This window comes from Octodon degus, unplaced genomic scaffold (genome assembly GCF_000260255.1).
Source record: "Octodon degus isolate 3935 unplaced genomic scaffold, OctDeg1.0 scaffold00039, whole genome shotgun sequence".
Lineage (NCBI taxonomy): Eukaryota > Metazoa > Chordata > Mammalia > Rodentia > Octodontidae > Octodon > Octodon degus.
In genome coordinates, this window is record NW_004524615.1 from 784,204 (window position 1) to 806,852 (window position 22,649).

General features: G+C 58.8%; 1 protein-coding gene across 17 annotated transcripts in view; it reads right to left on the reverse strand.

The window, feature by feature from the left end:
• Mcf2l (MCF.2 cell line derived transforming sequence like) overlaps nt 1–22,649 on the reverse strand; it is a 94,483-nt gene that overhangs the window by 25,970 nt on the left and 45,864 nt on the right. For all 17 annotated transcript variants that reach the window (XM_023715144.1, XM_023715139.1, XM_023715145.1 and 14 more), the window contains 4 exons: nt 17,723–17,806; nt 16,143–16,257; nt 10,341–10,431; nt 1,218–1,337 (listed from right to left, as the gene is read on the reverse strand). In XM_023715144.1, the coding sequence (XP_023570912.1) occupies nt 1,218–1,337; nt 10,341–10,431; nt 16,143–16,257; nt 17,723–17,798 (402 nt within the window). In that variant the 5' untranslated portion in view covers nt 17,799–17,806. The remainder of the gene's footprint in view (nt 1–1,217; nt 1,338–10,340; nt 10,432–16,142; nt 16,258–17,722; nt 17,807–22,649) is intronic.

Below are 22,649 nucleotides of genomic sequence, written 5' to 3' on the forward strand. Positions count from 1 at the left end.
TGAGCTAAATAAACCTTTCCGGGGGCTGGTGAGATGGCTCAGTGGTCTAAAGCACCTACTTGGAGCAGGCTTGGCAAAGCACAGGGACCGCGGTTCGGTCCCCCAGCACCACATGCCAGCCAGCCCCGCCCCCTGGTGGGCTGAGCTGGCCACACACACACATATACGCACACAAATAAATAAATAAAATTTAAAAAATAAATAAATAAACCTTTCCTTCCTTCATTTTGAGTGTCGGGTATTTGTCCCAGCAATGAGAGAAGAGTAACTAAGACAGTCAGGGAGCACCAGGGGCAGTGTCCTAAAGACCCAGGGGCCACCAGGGTGGCTGCGGAGACCCACAGGTGCCTCCCGGTGGCCTCACCACGCAGTATACAGCTCACTGCTCGGTGCCCAGGGTCTGGGTCACAGCCATGGGAGGGGGCTGTCCTGCTATGGAGGCGGGCCTTCCCAGACAGGACAGGTGGGCAGTGCTGCCCAGGGTGGGATGAGCAGGATGGCCCAGCCCTGGGGAGCCCTCTGCTCTGCTCAGAGAGGGTCTCTGGTCTACTGGGGCAGAGGCTGGGAAGCTCACATGGGGCAGGGGCGCTGTCTGCCGCTGGGGCCCCACAGCGGCAGGCAGTGGCCTAGGGGACAGCAAGCTGCCACTGGATCCTTCCAGGAGACCGGGGCACTGCTGGGGAGCCCCACGGCCTGCCTTGTGCTACTTCCTGTGCCCAGAGGGATAGGAATGAGCTCTTGGCCTGACGGCGTGGCAGGCTGATACAGGAGCCTCCACTGTGGTGGGACCAGGCTCACGGCCTCCTGAGTCGGAGTTTAGGGGCCTCAGAAGCCTCGCTCCTTAAGGGCCAAGAGAGCAACACTCCAGTGGAGTGAAGGAGGCCAGAGACGAGGTGGGATGGCCCAGGAGTCCTCTGCGGGCTGGGGACATTTGTACCCTCTCCCTGGCCCCTCTTCTTGGGTGTAGGGACGTCTGTGACTCATGACCCAGACAGGCAAGTGTCTCTGTGGAAGCCTATGCATCTTGGGCGCAGGGCACTGGGACCAGGGGGAGCAGAAAGGGCGCTCTGGGCAGCACCGGGAGAGGGCTGTGCCCTGCAGGGTGTCATGGCTGCAGCCTGAGGTAAACTGAGTTTGCTGCCAAGAACTCTGAGGGTCACCAGTGGTCAAGGATGCACTGAGCCAGGCGTGGCCACCAAAGAGCAGGGCGTACTCACCGGCACCTTCATCTTAAAGTCCTCTCTGTGGAACCTGAAGGCGATGTCTGAGAGGGTCCTCTGGAAGAATCCTGTCGGGCGAAGGACGAGGACCAGCTGCAGGTTTGCTGGGAACGATGCCTGCCAGACAGAGAGGGCTATGGTGTCCCGGGGCAGGCGAGGCCACAAGGTTGCTTTTGCGGTGGCTGGCAGCCTGGCCACACGTGCTCGCAGATCCTGAGGTCAGGGGCTTGGCTGACTGTGTCACTTACGTTCGTTCGTCTGTGCGTTCCCAGGCCCTGCACTCACAGCAGACATCATGTGGGGACAGGGCCTTCGCGGGACAGCCGACGATAGAGGAGGCTGTCAGGGTGGCCCTGACAATAACTGTCCTCACGCAGAAGGGACTCTGGACCCAGGTGTGCACAGGAGGAGGTTGTGTAAAGACAAGGTAGACAGCAGTGACACTGCCACACCGGTGCTCCAGGCACTTGCCCCCACCGTAGGAGACCACCCTGCCAGCCCTGGGTCTCAGCTCCAGAATGGAATTGAGGACATAGGCCCTGACTGTCTAAGCTGCCCTGTGTGCAGCTCTCTGTCGCAGGAAGTGAACATCCTTGTCCACAAAACCTATCTAGACACCTGTCTGCATTGCCTAAAATCAAACAAGAGTAAGCATTGCCGAAGCGTGCACACGTGCGCACGCGTGTGTGCGCACACACACATACACACACTGGAATAGCAACATGATCTGTTTGTTACTATTCTGCCACCTACAGGAATGTGGAACCTTGGGGAAGTTACTTTACTTGTGTGTGCCTCAGTTTCCCCATGTGCAAATGGAGACAGAACCGGGCCTGGTCGCCACACCATGTTGATGGAGAAATGACCCCAGGCATGCCACATTCACATTCCTGGTGGGATTAGGGGGTCTCAGGTGTCAGCTGCCTGTCTGGTGCCTGGTCAGCATGACCCAGGACTCGAGGAAGCAAAGGGCAGGCAGCCACGTGGCTGGCTCCTCCCACAGGCAGTGGCCCCGGAGTGACCTGGGGCCCTGGGCCCTCCCTTCTTTCTGCCCCCCCCCCATGGCATGGTCAGGTAGAGGTGACCTACCCACAGTGAGCAGTGGCTGTCCTTTACCCCTGCAGCTGGGCGGGCCCAGCTGCGCTTCACATGGCGAGGACCACCTGAGGCACAGGACCTCAGGCTGCTTGGGGCCACCTGGCAGCTCGGGGACCCACACCCTTGCACTCGTGGTGACGCTGGCCACTGAGTAAGGAAGCTACCATCGTAGCAGACTCCCTGGAGGTGACAGTGACTCACGCTCTTCTCAGCTCTGTGGTTTTTCCACCTGGACTCATACCTCACAGGTCAGGTGCTGCTGGGACCTGTGGGACAAAGCCAGGCGCTGGCCAGCAGGGTTGCCTGACAATGTCCCAGAGGCCAGCTTCCCACTCCACTGGAGAGGAGAGATGGGCACACATCTCTCTGCTTTGGGGCCACACTGTGTAAGCGACTGAATCTTCGTAGTAAATAGAATAATCCTAAGATTCTAAGGGCTGGTGAGATAGCTCAGTGAGCTAAGTGCCTGCTTAGGTGTACCCAGAGACTGGGGTTCAATTCCCAGGACCGCATGCTGTGCCGGCCCCACCCCTCAATGTGCTGAGCCACCGAAATCCGGCGTGTGGTGGTGCATGCCTGTAATTCCAGCGCTGGGAAGGATGAAAACAGGAGAATCACTCTGAGTCTGAGCTGTGTAGTGAGATCCTGCACCAAATATATAAAAACAAAAAGACATAAAAAATGAAATGAAACAAAAATACTAAGATTCTAGCCAAGTGAGGAGTGTGGTGTGCGCAGACATGTGAAGCAGACAACAGCGCTGGATTCTTCCGGACACGGCGTTGGGCGGCAGGGGCAGGGCTGGGACTGAACGCAGGCCTTCGTTTGCACGCGGTTGCATCCTCCATCCCTTTTAAATTTTTTAAAATTTTGTGACAGGCTCTTGGTAAGTCACTAAGTTGCCCAGGCTGGGCTGGATCTTCCTTGCAGTCCTCCCATTTCAGTCTCCTAGAGTGCTGGGACTGTAGGCGTACACCACCATGCCCGTGCCTGGCTCTGAAATCAACCTTTGTATTAAAGGCTGAGGAAAGGTCTAAAATAACAGCTTTAATTTAAACTTTTTAAAATGTATTTAGGGGGCTGGGGAGATGGCTCAGTGGAATAAGCGCTTCCCTGGCAAGCACAAGGGCCTGAGTTCAATCCCGGGTTCCACCCAAAATAAATAAATAAATAAAACGTATTTAGGACATCTCACTATATAGATTAGACTCACAGTGATTCTCCTGTTTTCAGCCTCCCAAGTGCTGGGATTACAGGGGCACACCACCACGCCCAGTCTCAATCTCTGCCTCAGTGCGCCCCGGAGGAGGGGCTGGCATGACATGCTAGGGATTGAACCCTGGCTGCTGCACTCTGCCTAAGCAGGCACTTTAATCCACTGAGCTATTTGGCCAGCCCTAATAGCTTTGATTTAAAAATAGAAATAGACAGAAGATTGGAGTTGAGGCTATAAACAATGTGGTTTGTACTTCTGTAAATTAATCAAGTGGTCGTAAATGACTAACTTTCTACTCAACATGAAGCCATCTTGCTTACTTCCTGGGGCTGACCCTAACGGACTCAGGGACAGGAATATGATGATGAAGACCGATGGCCCTGGAGCTAGATACAGGCGCTGACTGGTTCTCAGCTGCTATTCTTAGAGACTCGGTGAGCAATCCCAAGCTCACGCAAAGCTAAGGGCGCTGTGGAACCCAGAGCGTCTCTAAGCAGCAGCCGAAATCTGGCCAGCAGACTGGACAGCCAGGTGCCCACAAACACAGAGGTGAGAGTAAAAATACTCCTGCATGCTTGTGCTCAGCGTTAGATGGACATACCTGAGTCAGCTCACAGGCTCCAGCTAGCAGGATGAGTAGGGACTTCCTGGCCCATGCGCACTGGCTGGGCGGCACACACCCAAGGACACGGTGCACCACCTGAGGTCACACAGCACACACTCTCGGGTCCCGGGGGACGAGGTGCATGTGGGATGCTGTTTACCTAACCCTGGGTGCTGTGCTGGGGTCCCTACTGCCAGGGCACGGCCCTCTCTCCTGCCTGGAGCAGCCCTGCCTGCTGGCAGCAGTGCCCATGGAGCACACCGCCCCGGCCCCGGGCTGCACAGCCACAGAGCTTGGGGCCAGAGCTGGTTCCTGTCCTCACATGGCGCACATTTCTGCAGCAAACAGGCAGCTCCTCGCACTCTGGAGGAGGAGGACTGAGGGATGCATAAGTGGCAGGGGGTGACAGCCACAGAAACAGCCACACACTGACCACTGTCACTCAGCAATCAGAAAACTCACCCAGGCACTCAGCCTGGATGGAGGACTTGGGAGAGAGGCCTCACCCACCCCAAGTACTGTCACAGAGGACCTGGGGACGATGGAGGAGAGGTGCCACCCAACCTGGGTGCATACAGATCCAGGACCTCAGGACTCTTGGATGAGGGCTTTGGCCAGGACACCAGTGGGAGCTGGCCCTGAGAAGCCAGCCTTGGGTCTCCAGACTGCAGTGCCACAGAGGGCAGGGGCAAAACCAGAACACGAACGATGAAGTGTGTCAGACAGACAGGACAGCTGACACCACGTGCCACCCTAACCAGGCTTGGGTTTTAGCAGAGATCAAATAGGCATTAAGGGTGTGCAAGGCTGCATGTGCACTGTTTGCTGGACGGCAGTGTGGCTCCAGTGGTGAAGTCCAGAGTGGACGTGGTCCATTGGCAGCCCTGTCCCTAGGCCACACCTAAGCTTTGGGGGCAAGTGGTCACCATGGCTGGGCCAGGAGACAGCGTGTGTGTGTGTGTTGTCTGACTGTTTGTGTCTCCAGGCATGTGTGTAGGGGTTTCCGTGTCTCTGCATGTATGTCCCTGAGCATGACTCTGTGTGTTCCTGTGCCTCCGTGCATGTGCATGAGTGGAGGTGTTGTGTGCATGTGCCACAGGTGCACACACACGCACACACACACAGCACCTGTGGGTCCTTAAGGAGACAGAGCTTCCTTCACGACCTCCCCAGGTGGTCTGAAGCTCTCTGGAGTGAAGCATTTTGAGGACAGGCGCCGACGTACGAGCCTCTTTTCCAGGGCCACCTCTGATGCCTCTGAGCCATAGGACAGACACCTTGTATGTGAGTAGGAGCCTGCACACCCAGGAGTGGGCTGAGGAGGGAGGGCCTGCTGCATGGAGGATGTCAGCTGGGCCGATGGGCCCAGGGCCACACCCCATGCCCTACACTCTGTTAGCAACCTGGGGATCTAGCACAGCACTGTGCAGATGAGAAGGTGGCCTGGGGCCACAGCATTTGTACCCTGAGGGCCAGGGTCCTGCAAGGTAGGAATGCAGGGGGTGCCCTGAGCCCCGGCCGCTGAAGCTCAGTGAGCGCTGGGGTATTGTAACTTTAGTGAGAAGCAGGGGCAACCTATGTCGGCAGGAAAGGCGCCTTCACAGCAGATCTCCCATCCCTTTCCTTCTGGAATGTTCTGTGTGCACCAGGTCTCCACTGACTGGGCCCTGGGCCCTGTGGTGGAGCAGGAGCTGGGCTGTAGGGACAGGAATGGCGAGGTGACGGGCTTTCTAAGTCCTTACCTGTCTAGCCATCCCTGGAAGCCCAGGGTACAGGCCAGGTCCAGGGGGCAGTGGTGAGCACCTGAGATCCACTTGCTCCCCTTGCTCTGACCTGTGTCCCGAGGTGGCTCCTGAGGGCCAAGACAGGGTCCTGGCCTCAGGCTGGCTGTGGACTGTGCAGACCCACAGCGGCCTGGTCCCACACCACCCCCACCCTTAGACTGCAGTTCCTCGTCTTCTCTCCCTTAGTGACCTGGGCCCTGCGGCGGCCCTGTGAGTGGTGGCTGTCTAGCCTGAGCCTGTACCTGCGTTCTCAGTGGTCAGCCTTCCCCAGGACAGTACCGACACTCCGCTGGCCCTTCAGCCGGCAACCCTCCACTGAGGAGCCCTCTGCTGTTGGGAAGCTCCTGTCCCTCTCTGCGCTCTCCCCACCCCTGCAGCCTGCTCCTCCCTGAGCCTAGCACCTGCACAGGGCAGGGTCCAGCAGCGGTGCCAGGCTCGGTGCCCAGGCCCTGCAGCTACTCGGTCTGGAGCTTTCCTGCTGACACAGACTGCAGCTCCGTAGGGTGCCATGCTGCCTCAGTGCTGCCCTGAACCTGCTCTGAGTTCAGCTTCCTCTTGGAAACAGCCCAGATGTGGGATCCACTCGAGTGAGGCCAGCTTGGCATCGGCACCAATCCTCCATACTGCTTGCGCACACCCAGACGGAAGAGGGGTTAGATTTTGCAGTAACAGCTACTAGTATGCACTCAGATATTCTGTGAAAGACACACCCATGGGGCATTCCACACTCCAGGGCCAGCACCTGACCAAGGGAGGCCTGGATCCTTGATTTGGTCTTGTGGTCACTGCCTCTGGGTGTGACACATCGCCCAACCAACACGGGGTCAGAACTGTCCGGGGAGACACTCCCCACTGGATACTTGTTTGGAATTAACCCAGCTCTGTTCTGGATCCGCACAGGGCGTCTGATTTTAGGAGTACTGGACTTCGGCTTCTCCCACCTCCTCTTTTTCTATTGCAGGCCAAGTTGCCAGCATCCAGCAAAGAGAAAATCCCCAGGCCCAGGGGAGCTGAGCTTAGGAGGCAGTACACAGGGTGACTAAGAGTAGCCCACAGTCTCAGGCCTCACATGAGTACAGGTCCTGCAGGAGGCGAGAAGCCCCCAGCCCAGCTTCTGCAGCGCTAGGCCCAGGCTGGACACTGGGCTCCAGTGTGGACACTGTAGCCCCAATGCCCAGTCAGCACCACTGGCTCTGAAACAGCTGTCCTGGAGGGGTGAAGTGCAGTGTCCTCTGACCAAGGGACATGTGGACAGTGCTGATGTCCTCCCAGTCCCCACTGCAGAGACTTTTGGCTGCCTGCGCTGTTCTCAGATCACCAGGTGACCCAACTGGACTATCCCCTGCCCTGCTCCTGCCCCTGCCCCTGGGCCTGGTCTGCTCACCCTCCACTCCATGTTCTCAAGCTCCTGGCTGATCCACTGCCCAGCTCTCCTGGAGCCCCAGCCACTGGAGGGCGGCCCACCTTGGAACAGCAATGGGCCTAGCATCCGGGGTCCTGCCCCTGCCCAGAGAGGTCCCACAGCCTCCTGTGTGCCTCCTGCTGTGTGGGGCCTGGTCCGGCCGCCCCCTTGGGGCTTCTCGCCGTGTTGCGCCTGTCTCCCCAGTCTCCAGCGCATTCCCCACCTGCGGGCACAGGGATGCAACCAGCCAGTACTCGGCGGCCCAGAGTATGCTGGGTCCGTGCTGGAACCACCAGCGAGTCTGGGAACGGGAAAGGAAAGCGTCCAGAGAGAACATGGACAGTCTGCTGGGCAGATCCTGGCTTCGGCTTTCCAAACCACCCAGGGCCACTGCTCCCAGCGCTGTGCCATGGGGCAGGGCGCTCACACAGAGACTCAGACACTGCTGTCAGTGATGATCTCCACGTGACAAGCTTGAAAGCAGAGGGCAGCTGGCGTGACACGGGTGAAACTGCACTTCCACTTCACACCGGTGGCTGCAGGCTGCCCAGAGGCCTCAGGGTGTTCTCAAAGCACCACTTCCAGCTTGGCGAAGTAATTGGCTTCGTGTTCAGGGACCTTGTGTCACCTAAGCCAGGAGCAGAGCATGTGGTGACGGTACAGTGGCATGTGTGGTGTGTGTGACCTGGGTACCTTGCAGGTCTGTGGCCACAAGTTCAGGGAGGTGCCGAGGCCAGGTCTTGGCTAGGCAGTGACCTCATGTGGTGCCTCTGACGCAGAGGTGGGAGCCCAGCCTGGAGCGTGGGAAGGCCAGGACAGGTGTGTGGAAGTGTGCGTGGAGCCTGCCAGGTGGCCGCAAGGCTACTGCAGGTGGAAGCCTGGGCCCCAGGGGCACTGGACACCTGCAGCCTGACCCGGGGATCCTGACCCCACAGTTTATCACACTGCTGGTTGACAGAGGTGCTGGGTTGGCCAGGATGATGCTACTGTCACACATGTCACACCCATGTGGCATTGTGCTGGAGTGATGCACTCCAGCCTGGGACCTTGCAATGTCTGCCCAGGACGGCCCGCCCACCACAGACAGCCGTCAGGACATGGTGCCAATACCGGCTTCCCATGACTAGGTCTCAGATCTGCCCACTTGAGTCATGTGCAGAGAAAGCTACGTGTGCAGCAATGGAGACCACTACGAAGCGGCTCTGAGCAGGATTTCATGTTAGCCAGCTGGCTTTTCGTGTTTACCTGCGAGTCTGCCCCAGGCGTAGGCCCTTGTCTGGAGATGGGCAGCCGACTCTGTGAGTCACGGTCCTGCCGAGGCCTGTATTGCCCTGTGAAGTTGGGAGGCCTCAACGGGCGAGGGAAGGCCCCAGCTGAGGACTCTGGCTCCAACCCCACTGACTACAAGGGACTGCAGCTGTGGGCTCCATGCGCCTACAGAAAATGTCAAGCAAAGATAAGGAAGTTCTGATTGACATAATTTGCTACTTGGGAAAATAATTCCCAAGGTCCTGCTAGATTCCCATGTTTTCTTCAGTATCCTCCTCCTTTGTTTGAAAACTAAATAAGGCCTGGGGAGATAGCTTGGTAGAATAAGTGCTTGTCTGGCAAGTTCAAGGGCCTGAGTTCAATCCCCAGTTCCACCAAAAAAAAAAAAAAAGAGAAAGAAAGAAAGAAAGAAAGAAAGAAAGAAAGAAAGAAAGAAAACCAAGTAAGTATGGGCTGCCCAGAGAAGTTTTGGGTCAGAACTCAGAGGGTCTCAAATTCTGTGAGAGGGTTTGGGTCTTCAGAGCCCTGAAATCGTATCATTTGTCTCACTGCTTTAAGCCTTCGCCATCCCCTCATTTGGGAGGTTGTGGGCCTGATCAGCTGAAGTAACTAAGGGGTCTCATTAATGCAACAGCAGTGGGCACTCACATGGGATGCACTGGCAGTGGTCGGTCATAAGCACTGTCCAGGCCCTGGGAACGTGGACTGCTCACAAATGCGGTCCAGCCCTGGGGACATAAGCCAGGGGCTGACTGTGTACGTGCCTGTTTCTCATGAGACCACTCAGGCGATCCAATCCCTTCTAGGAACCAAGGGTGAGGGGAGCACATGCCAAGTGGAGACAAGGACAGGAGGTGACAGGCAGTGTGGGGACACCCAGCCCGACCTCACATAGCACTTGATTGTGAGACATTGGCTCTGGTAAAGATGACATACAATGGCACCTGTGGGGATGGAGGGGCTTCTCCTGGGCCCTGGATGTGGGTGTGGCAGGACCCAGGACATTGCAGATTCAGGACCCTTTGGGAGGCAGGAGTCTCCCCAGCAGAGGCTGTCCATGTTACCAAGGGGCACCCTCTGGTAGACAGCCCAACTCCTGCCCTTTTGCGCAGACCACCAGCCAGAAGCTGAGAGGTGGGGCAGAAGCGAGGGTGATTACAGGGGAGGGTTGGAGTAACGTGGAGGTGGAACTCGGGCTTTCCGGGCACTTGTCACATTCTCGCCTCCTCCTACATGCTGGCAGTGAGCTAAAAACACCAGCAGCCTGTGCTGCTCAAGAGGGAACCCAGAGAGCCCGGCTGAGGGCTTCAGTATAGAAACGCAGGTCCCAAGTGCTTGGAGGGGTTGCTAAGCAAGGTGAAGGGAGAAACATCAGGGCAGGAAAGGAAGAGGTGCTCAGAAAGAGCTGTTTAATGAAATCTCTACTTCTAGCCTGAAGGTGGCCTGCACACCACACCCTACCTATTAAGAACTTGGTGCCCATTTCAGGGGGAACTGCAACCACTGCAATCAAGACCAAATCACCCGAGAACACGAAGGCACATGCCTGCACACATATGTATAAACACAAGCTGCACACTGCATACCTGCACACGTGTGTGCATGCATATGCGCACGCACATACACACACACACACAGAGCAACCAGCTCTGGCCCAGCCCTCCCACGGAGCACCAACTGCTCCAGCACTGGGGAGGATCTGTGAGCAGTCGCCCACCAGGAGTGAGGCGGGCCGTGTCACACTTACGGCTATTCGCAGGACTGATGCCTTCACGGAGGTCCATTTGTCCTGCCTCCGGTCGATGACCAGGATGAATCCGATACCAGCATCTTGCAGGCTGAAAGGAGGAGCGACGCCTACAGTTAGGGTGTGCAGAGACGCTCCCCACACCTGTGCCATTCTGCACGAAGAACACGCCTGCCAGGGCCGGGACAGCCCCACCCCATCACATCCAGGGGCTGCTGTCCTCTAAGGAGAGCAGAGCTCTTTGGGGTGCTGGTTACATTCAGCCTAAGACCAGCCACATCCACTGAGCCCAGCAGAGCCACCCTTCCCTGGAGCCAGGCATTTTGTCGGAGACAAAGAACGGGTCACTTCCTCCCCCTGTGGCTACATCACATCAGGCCAGCATCGCAGGTCCCCGTGTGCGTCCACATTAGGAGCCTGCTCCGGAGGCCATCGCCGTGAGCTTGGGCATGAACCCCCAGGCTCCCAGAGGCTCATACACATCCGTCAGGGTCCTGGAGTGGGCTCTCGCCCCATATAGCAGCAGCAGCAGCAGCATCTGAAGCAAAGCAACTGTGCCCCTGCGTTGTGTAACCACTCCGCGTTGCTGGCTCAGCCTGGCAGAGCCTGAGTCACAGTGTGGGTGCAGGAGGGAGGCTTCCGGCAGGCTTTCCCATGCAAGCCAATGGTGTGATGCCAGCAGCTGCCTCCACCAGCCAATGCGTGGCAGAAGCGAGGAGACAGCCCAGGACGATGCTGGCTGGCACTGCTAACTTCCAGATCTCTGAGCAGAGCTGAGTGGGCCATTTCTGGGTTACAGCGAAAATCGGAATTCTGCAGTGTTTGACATTACGCAGTCTGCAGTGCTGTGTGTGTCATGAGTGCTCCGCCTCTGATCTAAGGACGGGTCGGCCACACACAGAGTGTGCCTGTGTGCCCTCAGCAGTGCTCACACCACACCACACCACACCACACCACACCACACGGGCCGAGGGAAGCCAAGCACTTCCAGGTGAATGCACAAATAAACAGGGTGTTCACTTACAACAGCCCTTTGCTGTTGTTCATACCACATAAATTTCAGGCCCGCTTGCAGTGGGTGGCTGGCAGCCTAGTGAGGAGGACACAGAGAACTCCATGTCCACCAGGCCTGGCACTGGGGCACCTGGCTCCTCCCTGGCAGTCCTGAGCAGGGTTTTGCAGCAGCTGCCCTCATGCCTGCTGGCAGTGGACGTATCCAGCCTGCTGCCCAGTCCTGGCTATGCAATCCTCGACTCACCCGGGAGTCCAGACACTGCAGGGAAGAGGTGGCTGCCAGAGGGGCAAGTGCTTGCTGTGGCGGTGCCCAGCCAGGTCCTCCCTGGAGCAGCAACAAAGATCCAGTTGCTTGCCCAGCCGTGTGCAGCCACAGAAATGCTGGGCTTTGGAGGCAGCTTGGCTGATGGGACCCTGCCTCCTGTGTCCCTCCTTGGGGACGTGCTAGGCTGCCTTTGTGTCACCAAGCTGGCCCTGCCACTTCCCAGAGACAGAAGGGGGGCCTCGGGCCAACTGGCCCACAGAAGCACACTTTCACTAAACCAGGGGTACAAGTACCCCCTCAAGGCAGAACTGACCTGCAAGGCTTACTGGAAGCAGCTGCAGGAGGGGGTGCAAGGGCGGAGGGGAGACGTGGCCCCTCTGCAGTGACCACAGTTCTGGGGGCCCTGTGGTGGCCCCCGATGCAGTCGGCCCAAGTCACCTCCAAGTGCTCAGCAACATGGGCAATGACTGTGACTCTAGCTTGGGGCCACCAAGCCAGCAAGTGACCGAAGCTGCTGCCATTGCTGCTGCTGAGCTCCCTGCACAGAGCAGCGAAGCCTGACGCAGTTTCTCCCGCATATCTGAACAGAGCTTCAGCTGCAGTGGGCACCAGCCTCACACTCCAGCCTGTCCACACCCAAGACCCACCCCACCATCTCCCTCGCTGGCCCACATCTGCCCCCACTCCGGGCCTTGCTCTTGCTCTGTGGCCTTGGCCCAGCCCCTTGCCTGCATGGCCTCCACACTGGGCCACGTGGTCATCCCATGTCTTTGCCCAGCTTCCACGTGTGCCTGGCACCTAGTACCGTTTGCCATGCAGCCATCCCCTCCGAGGGCCTGACTGTGGCATTCACTTTCTCATACAGAAAACATTTGGGGTCACAGTCCCACAGCACAGCTATCCCCAACTCACGATGGCCACTGTACCACCAATGTCACAAAGCAGGCATCTGTTGCTCAGAGAAAAGCAGTTAACAAAAACAAATTTGAATGACATGGGGAACATAAGGAGTTAGAAGTTAACAGATGCTTCTGAAATGTGCACTAGGCGACAGCGCCTTGAGAAGGTGGCCTGTGTGGCCTAGCATGGCCAGCTCGGCGCAGGAAGGCTGCTCCAGCTACTTGGGCGGGGCTCCTCGTTCTAGGGGAGGGACCTCGGCTCCCTCAGACCTCATCCCCTCATCAGCAGGACAGGCTTTGTGGTGACCATGTGAGGCAGCACCTGATCCTGCAGGAGCAGCAAGCCTGAGTCGCTGGCCTCAGCTGCTCTGCAGGTGGCACTGAAGGAAATGGTGAGCAGGTGGTGAGAAGTGCCCTGCACTCGCAGCCCCGCCCACAGATGCCCACGTGGCCTCCCAAGTAGTGGCCTCAGCAAGGACACCCTGTCAGCTGCTCACAGCCGAGTCAGAGCAGCAAGTCCCTTTTGGCCCCAGTGAGCAAAGTGTAGCCTCCTATGGCCTATAGGTACAGTTGAGCAGAGCACAGAGCCTCTGGGCATGGGGCTGGGCCTCACCTTCCCCAGCGGGTCCTCCAACCCTCCCGGCCCAACTGTCTGGTGGCTGGCCCTGGGGCAGGGAGGGTTGGAGGACCCGCTAATCCTGGGCCAGCGTGAGGTGGGGCAGTAGGGGTGGAGCCTCTCAAGCCCTTTGCAGAAAAAGCGGGCAGCATGAGCCCCACACAGAGACCACTGTTACGGTCACTTTCCTCAATGTTGGGACATAGTTCTCAACACCCAGAGCTTAAACTTGGAGGGGCGGGCTGACTCCACACAGGGCAGCACGGCACACTGTTGTGGTGGAGGGGAGCTGCTCAGAGCATGGAGAACAGGAAGTGGGGAGCTGGGGCAGGCTCCGCCCAGGGCCCACCTCCTCAGCCAGCCTGCGCCTCCAACACCACAGTCAGCTCACTCAACAGGGCGAGCGTCATGTCTACAACCAGGCTCCTCTGGGTGAGGACCTCGAGGTAGAAAGTGCAACACCTTCCTAGGGGTCATCACCATTTGGCAAGCAGAGAAACTGAGGCACAGAGGCGTTAATCCTCCCGAACAAAAGCAAGAGGGGAGCACTGCACCCGAGTCCCTAGCCGCCACGGAGGAAGGAGGCGAGGGCGAGGGAATGGGCATTCTGTGGCAGGGGCACTGGAACAAAGGCTGGTGGCTGGCGAGAGACAGGCTGCATGATGGGCCACGTGGAGGGCAGGGGCAGGAGGTGACACCGACGGCAGGGGCGGCAACCTCCACGGCTGTAGGAAACACCTCTGCAGTTTGTTTCCACGAGACCCTGGGAAAGCCCGAGAGGTCTCACTTCCCTAGGATCCCTTCTCCCACAGGGACCTCCAGAGGACACGCCCAGTTCTAAGTGTGCAATGTAGTAGTGACAGGAAGAGCAAGACCGCAGGAGTGCAGGGCCTTCCAGAAGGCCCCCAGACACACTGATGACAGCTCTGCTGCAGCACCCCTGCCGGGGGCACGCGGCAGTCCTGCCGAGGAGGCCCAGGCCTGCTGTGGGTGTGGGGCAGTGTGCGCAGATCTAACCCAGGGCAGCTGTCACAGGATGGGGGCCATCGCCAGAGTGCCCAGCTTCTGAGGCATCCAGCCAGCTACCGCGGACTCAGGCTCTACGCTTGCAGTGGCTGTCACCCAAGGCCTAGAGGGCCAGGATCAGCAAGCAAAGGCCTTCAGAGGTCCCTGTAGTCCTGTCAAGGCAGCCACCTCCTGTGGCCCTTGGGTGGACTGCCAGGAGCAGTGGACAATGGGCCACGAAGCTCTGCGTCTCACACTGCCCCTGGGTCAGTGTCCCCAGCCCAGCAGTCTCTGCTGGCCTGTCCTACTCCATGGCCCTAAGGGCCAGGAAACGTGGTATGACAGTGGTGGGCGCTAGCGTGGAGGACATGGCCACCAGTGCTTGAAGCAAGGAACAAGAAGACAGTTCTCCATAAATGATTGTCCTAAATCTGTGGATCCAGACTAGCAGCCTCTGTCCCCTATCCTTGGCCTCACGGACTGTCCTCACCCCAAGGATAGCCTCTCAGAGCATTCATCAAGGCCCTGGCCACAGATTACTGGCCTGGACCACACATCCCTCCGCCTGTGCAGTGAGACGTGTTGCTCACTGGTGTCCAGAAGATGAAGGCCAGAGCTGCTGCCTCCCCTGGGCAGCCACCCCTGCAGGGTGCCCACTGCTGCCCTCACCACAGAGTCCCAGGGCTCCCCACCTCACTCCCAGCTGACCCCAGCCAGGACTTGTAACTGTGGCCCCCCTTGGTTGCCGGCAGCACCCAGGGCATCAGTTACCAGGCTGGCTCCCCTGCCTGCACCACGTGCTTCCTTCATAGCAGAAGGCCACGGTGTCCACGGGCGATGGCCACCACCTCCTGATCTCCTGCAGGGAAGGACTCAGAGGCTCAAGGCCCACCTCATCCTTAAATGAGGGTGTGGCAGCCGTAGATGTGACCAGGTCATAGACCGATACTACCCAACCGTGAGCTGAAATAAGGCCAGTGGTGCCAACACCAGCCCACAGGAGACCCCGTGCCTCTCCCCACCAGCTCAGCCAGACTGCACCATGACCTCCTGCTGCGGACCCCAGCCATGGCCCCTGCAGAGTCTCTGCACCCACACCCACCTCAGGTCGGGGGTGCCTGGCTCCCAGCTCCAGAACAAAGGGCTCTTCACAAGGGTTCCAAGGCCCTCTTCCCAGACTGGGAGCCGGATGCCCTGCTGGCTCTTGGCGGACCCTGAGCAGCCAGCCAGTCCAAGGCTCTGTAATGCACGGCCCCAGGACTGTGTGTCATGCTCCCGGGCCTCCAGGCTGGCCCCCACCCTCCTCCCTGTGAAGACCCCTTGTCGAGGGCTGCTCTAGCTCTTGTACCTGACCTACTGCCCTCCCACAGTGCCCTGCTCTGCGAGCCACAGGATTGCGTGCCCACACAGCTTCTGCAGGGAGCACAACCACGGTTTCCCGTGCCCCCTTGTGCTCAGGACCCTGGGGCTCATCCCAGGCTATCGTGAGAAAGGAAGAACAGACCCCTCTGAGGAGAACAGGACTGCGGAGCCGCCCCTTCCAGGGCTGGACGTTTAAGACTTGCAGGGGTTGTAGATTCTGGAAAGCAGATTCAGCTCCAGGAAAAGAGAGCTCTGAGCCCTCATGCCAGGGTGCCACCGCTCCAGCCATGCCCCAGACATCCACTCACACATCCCTCATCCATGGCCAGAGGGACGGCGTCCACTCTTGCACATGTCTCAGATGTGTGCGCAGGCCGTCTCCCTCAGTCCAATACCTCACCACGGCCATCAGTACCGGCCAGGCTGAACTGGACACCTGTGTCTGCTTCCACAGGAGGAGAGTTAATACCCAGAAGCAGAATTCTTTTAAACATGCCAGAAACAATCCTTGGTTGTGGAAGGGACAGCTACTATCTTTAAAGGTGATTGTCAGTGACAGAATAGCCTCACCCTGCGACCCACTGAACTCTGGGGGTCGGGGCAGCCTCCCACAATGCCTGACACCCAGCCGGAGCACACACCTGGGGATGCTCGTGAGATAGGTCATGACATTCTGGAACTCCTTGTCTGGGACCTCGCTGAAGGCAGGGTAGTCAGGGAAAGTGATGACTGGGCTTCCGTCCTGCCCCCGTCCACCTGGAGAGACAAAGCAGACCTTAGCGGGGTCCCTGTCCTCCTGCTCCCTGACAACAGCCCCTGCTATCCCCAGGCCCCAAGGTTGCATATGCAGTAAGGAGGTTCTTTGTTGCTGTGGAGTTTTGGTTTGTTTTTTGTGAAGCACAGGGGATTGAACCCAGGCCCTTCACACTGAACAACATCCCTGCCCCTTTCATTATTTTTATTGTGAGACAGGGTCTCTACATTCTCCAGGTTGGCCTCAAACTTCCCATCTTCCTTAGCTTCGAAGGATTATGAGATTCCAGGCCTGCACACCCCACCTGGCTTGTATTTTCACTATGAAAAAATGTATGCATGCTGAAGAAAAATGTCAGGGTCCTGAGAAGGGATGTTGAATAGCTGCCTGTTGCTCCTGCCGGAGGCTGCCCTGTTTCTCCACTCCTTCCCTCCCCTCTTCTGTGCTCTTTCCCATGCTAGGACAAGTCTGGATGGACAGACAGCCTTGCATCCTGCATCAGCCCCAGTTCTGGGAAGTCTGCAGGGACCCTGGCTCGGGGGCGATGTGACCTTACTCCTGTGCTGCATGGTATCCATGCTGGCAGCGGCCCGACCAGGCTATGACAGGCGCTCCAGCAGGATGGCAGGCCGGGCACACACACATGTACACACGTGTTCACACATATCCACACCCACACCCACATCCAGGAGACTACAATGCAACAGGCCAGGTGAGAGTGTCCCCACTCTTGGGCCCTTCCTGCTCCCGCAGGGATAGCAGATGTCAGCTCTCTGTGGCCCTATTTCTGCTGTGGGAGCAGCCAGGTGACCCCTGACCTTCGGGGAGTGGGGCAGAGAACTCTCGTGGTGTGAAGCCTTTTCCTCAAAGCTCACTCTGCTGGGAGTCCAGTCCCCACCAGCTCTGCAGCTTAGGCCAGGCCCACCTGGGCTAGTGCTGCTTGGGCCCCTGGCACTTGGGTGAGTCTCTCGGCTTCCTGCTGGACTCAGCCCCCAGTATGAAGGCCTGAGGGTGGAGGCTTGACCCAATTGTGGTGTACAGATTTCCTGGGGCAGCCAGGGTTAGATAAGGCCACAGGGGCCCTCAGTTGAGCTGGCATCTTCATAAGTAGAGAGAGAGCAGAGGACAGGCAGACATGCACACTCTGTCCCTCCCACGATGCCCACACCCCACACACATAGGCACTGGGGTCCCGGTCACGCCAGAGATCCACCGCCCCAGACTCTGCCGGCAGGATTGTCATCACGGGACCTGACCCTCAGCCCTGGGTCTCCAGTACCAGCCAACCTCTTCCTTGGGGCAGCGTGCTGTCCAGAGCAACAGGAAATGCTGAGCCCCTGCCCTCCCCTCCCCCAAGTGTGAAGGCCATCTGGCCACTGCTGTCCAGAGCAGCTGGGCAGCCCTGAGCAGCTGGCCCAGAGCACAGGCCACAGCCGCTTCCAGACCCTGGCTGGGCCCCGAACTCACCAGACAGGTAGGCAAAGCGCTTCTTCAGCTGCTCCTGGATGTCGGCGGCACAGAGCGGGACAAGGTCCTGGTGCATGATCTCATCTAGGGAAGAGAGACATGGCCATGGTCATGGTCACTGGGGAGGAGGCTGGCCGCACTCTGCCACAGCATTGCCCCCAGGAGGCTGGCCGCACTCTGCCACAGCATCGCCCCCAGGAGGCTGGCCGCACTCTGCCACAGCATCGCCCCCAGCAGGGGGCACCCCTGTTTCTCAGCACAGGGACTGGGGGCTGGGGCACCCATATTTAAAATTCATGTGAGAAATGGAGGGAGCGAGCAGAGGGACAGGGAGAAAGAGGGAGAAGGGAGAAAAGAGGAACAAGGGAGAGGAGAAAGACCGGGAGAGGGCGACAGATGGACACAGCAGAGCAGGGGAGAGCAGGGCTCTCACAGGATGAACAGACACGACGTTGTCATCCCCACCGCTCCCGAGGCCTAGAGCGATTCCACTCACCCTGCTGCTGGTCACCACATAGGCCCATGTCCCCCACACATAGGCAGCCCAGTCTCCATAGCAACAGGTGGCCCAGGTCCTGGTCACCACAGTGACCCATGTCCCTACATGTGTAGGCACCAGGGTCCTGGTCACCCAGGTACCCACATCCCCCTACACACATTATTTCCTGGGCAGGCAAGGCAGCAGCAGGCTTGACCTAACCGCAGCAGTGCAGGCAGGTGGCTCCTGCTACTTGTCTCTCACCAGCTCTAGACCCAGAGTTGCGATGGGCAATGGCACATGTAGCTGTGCTGGGACGGTGCCCACAGGGTCCCTGCCACAGGCTGGGGTCTGGACGTGGCATATAACTGCAGGCCCCTGTGCCTGCAGCCATGGTGAGGGTGGGCTCCATCTCCTGCAGGGTCCGAGCCCTGGCCAATCTCATGTCTTGCTCAGCAGCAGCCAGTCCTGGATACGGCCGAGGGCTCTGCCATGCAGGATGACTCAGTCTGATGCCTTAGAAGAGGTTTTGGGGTCAGCCTGGCTAGGGTGCTGCTCAGGGCTGAGTGCTTGCCTGGTGTGCACTAGGCTCTGGGGTCCATCTCAGATGGACCCTCAGAAAATCAAATACATAAATAAAAATTTTAAAATAAGAATTTTTTAAATGTCCAATTCCCCACTTGGAAGACTAGGCTGCAGACAGCGGAAAATGTGGGTCATAGAGACTTCACTGCTGGAAAAGTGCCAGAGGAGGCAGATAGGATCTATGCTGCCTTGGCCTCGAATCCTGCTCTTCCAGTCCTGCAAATGAGGCCGAGGCCCACAGGAGCCACATCGAGACCCATGCACCCACCCCTGGACCTGCTGTGGCCGAGGCCCAGGGAGCACACTCGCTGTTCACCCGACCAAGAAGTTGGCGTGGCATTCTTGAGAGCTGCTCGACTCTCCTGCCCATCCCAGTAGCGGCTGCCCGTGCGGGGGACACAGGGCCTGAATCAGTTGCTCTACCAAAGCCCAGAAGGACAGCGAGCGACTTGTGGCCCACAAGCTCCACATCGTGTGGGGTGCACATGAAGGGCTACTGGTCTGTCCCAACTGGGTGTACAAATTCTATAGAGGTTCCGTCTCCCGGCAGGAACCCCAGGGCCCCCCCTACCCCGGTTGAACCTAGGAGCAGGTCCCCGAAAACTCATGGGCTAAGTCCTCAGACTCAGGCCATTGGGAATTCTGTGGGTGCTGTGGGCCAGCAAGTCCTATGCAGCTCGGGACAGTGGTCAGCCATCAAGGACCAGTCCTGAGCCACTGGGCAGACCAAGGCTCACGAGGACCTGAATACAGCCCAGACCTCACCTGACCTGACCTCAGATGGTACCTGCCTTAGTGTGTGCAGGCCTGACATGGACACCCTTCTGTTGGCTCTGAGGCACCTTGGGGGGGCACGTGGCCTCTGAGGAGCACGTCTGGCTTCCTGGGTGCATCCTGGACCTCACAGCATCTGCCCTGCTGTGCTGTCACCTGCTGGCAGCTGTCTCTCAAGGATGGGGACAGGCAGACACAGGGCGGAGTCCCCAACGCTGTGGTCAAGAGTTCCTCTGCCCAGCACAGCCAGCCTGGCCCTGGTGGCCTTGCCTGGGCAGTCTCCTCCTGCAGGCAGCCTCACCTTCTCAGCTCCCAGAAGAGCTCCCAGTACACTCACCCTGCAGAAGGCAGGTGTCTGTCCTGGTCTGCTGCAGCGGCAGTGCCCGAGCCAGGCGTGTCCTCCCCTCCACCCCTACAAGTAAGGACCACGCACATCCTGCAGTCAGTGTCCGGGCCTCAAGCTGACGACTAGGTGTGTCTTGGCCTACACCGGAACCTCAGGTTCTGCTGCTCCAGGGCGAGGGCTACAGGCCTTCCATTTTACCTGTGCCCTTTCACCATTCCTGCTCTTCATGCCCATGGGTGACAGCAGTCCTTACAGGACAGGAAAGTTTCAGTGCCCTCTAGTCTTTAATATGTAGACCTGAGGCTACAAGACCAGTAGGAAGGTGCCTGGGCTTCCCATGCAGATGTCCGGGGCAGGAAGTGGTCACCACCCTCCACTGGCAGGCACTGACAGACTACCATCAAGGCTGCAGCCGGGACCCTCAGAGCCAGCGAAGTCCCAGGCAGGGGCAGGGAGGAGAGCAGAGCTCAGGTCTCCACTTCCTGCCCTTCCCTCATGCAGGGAGCTGGGGTCAAGCCTGCCCCTGCCCTGTGTGGCCTCCCGGGCAGGAGGAGAGGTGCTGGGTTGCTTCAGACCAACAGCCCGGGCTGCCGGCCTGCCGCTGCCATGAGCCCAGGGCTGCCTGTGTCTCAGTGCTGCGCACAGAGCTTTCTGGGTCGTGGAGCTCACTGCCGGTCTGCTGAACCTGAGGACCCGCTTTACTTCTCCCACCCAAAAGAAAGGGGGCTGGGAAGAGGGCGTCTCGGGCCATACAATAGCCCACTATTCGCTAATTGCCTCCACTTGCCTCTTTCCGGTGCCCAAGGGCCTTTGCTGCTGTCAGTCAAAGGTAACAGTTGGGTCTATTCAGAGTCAGGGCGGAGGGTCACCCGGGATGACGTCATGTCCTCCCACAGGACACCTGCTCCATCAAGCCCACTGACTGTCCACTGAGGAAGGGCGTCCAGGGAAGGAGACCTGGACAAGGATGGTGGTGAGGAGAAGGGAGTTGAACACGGCAAGGTTCAGCTCTAGGGCTGCAGGCTCCAGCAGGGCTGCCACACCACAGTGCCATGTGCCCCTCACTTGTGGGACACGAGGGGCATTCACACACTCGTTGCCAGGCATGCTGAGGACGCCTAAGCAGAGGCCTCCCTGCCTGAATCCCAAGCCGCTTGGCATTCTCGCTCCTTCCGAAATGCTGAGGAGCATTTCCAGTCATGAACGCCCCGAGTCACTCATGTCTCCCTACCCTGATCCTGATGGAGTCCAGAGCCACATCCCTGTGGGAAGGAGGATGGCACCCGAGCATGGGCACTGCGGCTGGTGGCACCCAGGCTCCAGCACCCACCCCAGGCAGCACTTCTACAGTGCAGCCTCTCACGCACGAGGGGACACATGGCACACACAGAGCTGAGGGCGGGCGTGGGTAGCCAGCTGGGGAGGAGCCCGCCTGGCGGGAGGACGTCCTCATGGCACCCTTTCCTTAGTAGCTGCTGTTTAGGCCAGAACCGGGCCACCACGGTGTGAGGGCAGCCACCGCTCCCACCTGGGCCTGACGCGCAGCCCGACTTACGGATGGCCACCGGGCCCCGTGCTTGGCTCTGACGAGGGGCCCGGTGGGAGATGGGTGACCCCGTGAGCAAGGCGGGAGTCCTCAGCCTGGTCCTGCACTGCTGGGGCCGCCCTGGTGGTGAGGGCCAGAGCCCACCTTGTCACTCAGCCTGTCCTTCCCCGGCCCGCACAGGAGCAGCCCCACCAGACCCCAGCCTCCTTGCTCCGCTGTTCTTGCCCATGCCGGCTGAGCTAGCCCCTCTGCAGGACAAGCCCCACTCAGCTACCATCAGCGCAGGGGTAGCAGGTGTGCCACCAGGGTTTTGCGGGACACGGACAGAGGGCTAGAGACGTGGCGGGGTGGACCTCTCCTGGGTTTAGGGGTTCACATGGGTGCTGTCCAGGGGTCCAGCTGGCCCTGCCACTGGCCTGCTCAGCTGCCCCTTGTGCAGTGAACACCCTCAGTAGCTGTGCGTGGCGCCCTCCCTGCATGGTGTCGGGCGCCGGCCCAGGTGGGGGTGTGCAGCCAGCAGGGCAGTGCTGGTACCTGTGGCTGGGACTGGGGTCAGCAGGCCAGCTGAGCACCACGCTGCAGGAGAGCAGGAGCCCGGCCACCCCAAGAGCACGAGCTCCTCATCCCCCCACCCCCGGGGCAGCTCTCAGGCACCTCTCTGCTCTCAAAACTCACACAGCACTCGTGGTTAGCATGCTTATCGCGTCTGAAGTTGGACCCGAGACATGCTGGGACGCTAACTTACATAAGAGGTAGCCTTTCTTCTTTTTCCTTTCTGTTCTGGTGCTACTAAGGAATTAACCCAGGGCCTCTGCCTTGCCTTTTATCCCCAGCCTTTTGTGTTCTTTATTTTGTGGTGTCTCCCAGGTGCACCCAGTGCTTGGAGGTGACACAGGGGATGCCTCTTCATGGCTGGGAAGTCAATTTGGCATCAGGAGGTCCCCAAGAGCATGGGATGGGCTGATGCTTTAGAAAAACAAAACCCAGAGCTGAGGATATAGTTCAGCAGCTTAAGTGCTTGCCTGGTAAGCACAAGGTCCTGAGTTCCAGCCCCAGTACAGGAGAGAGAGGGAGGGAGAGACAGAGGGAGAGAGAGGGAGGGAGGGAGAGGAAAGGAGGGGGAGAGAGAGAGGGAGGGAAAGAGGGGAGGGAGAGGGAGAGAGAGGGAGGGAGAGACAGGAAGAGACAGAGGGAGAGA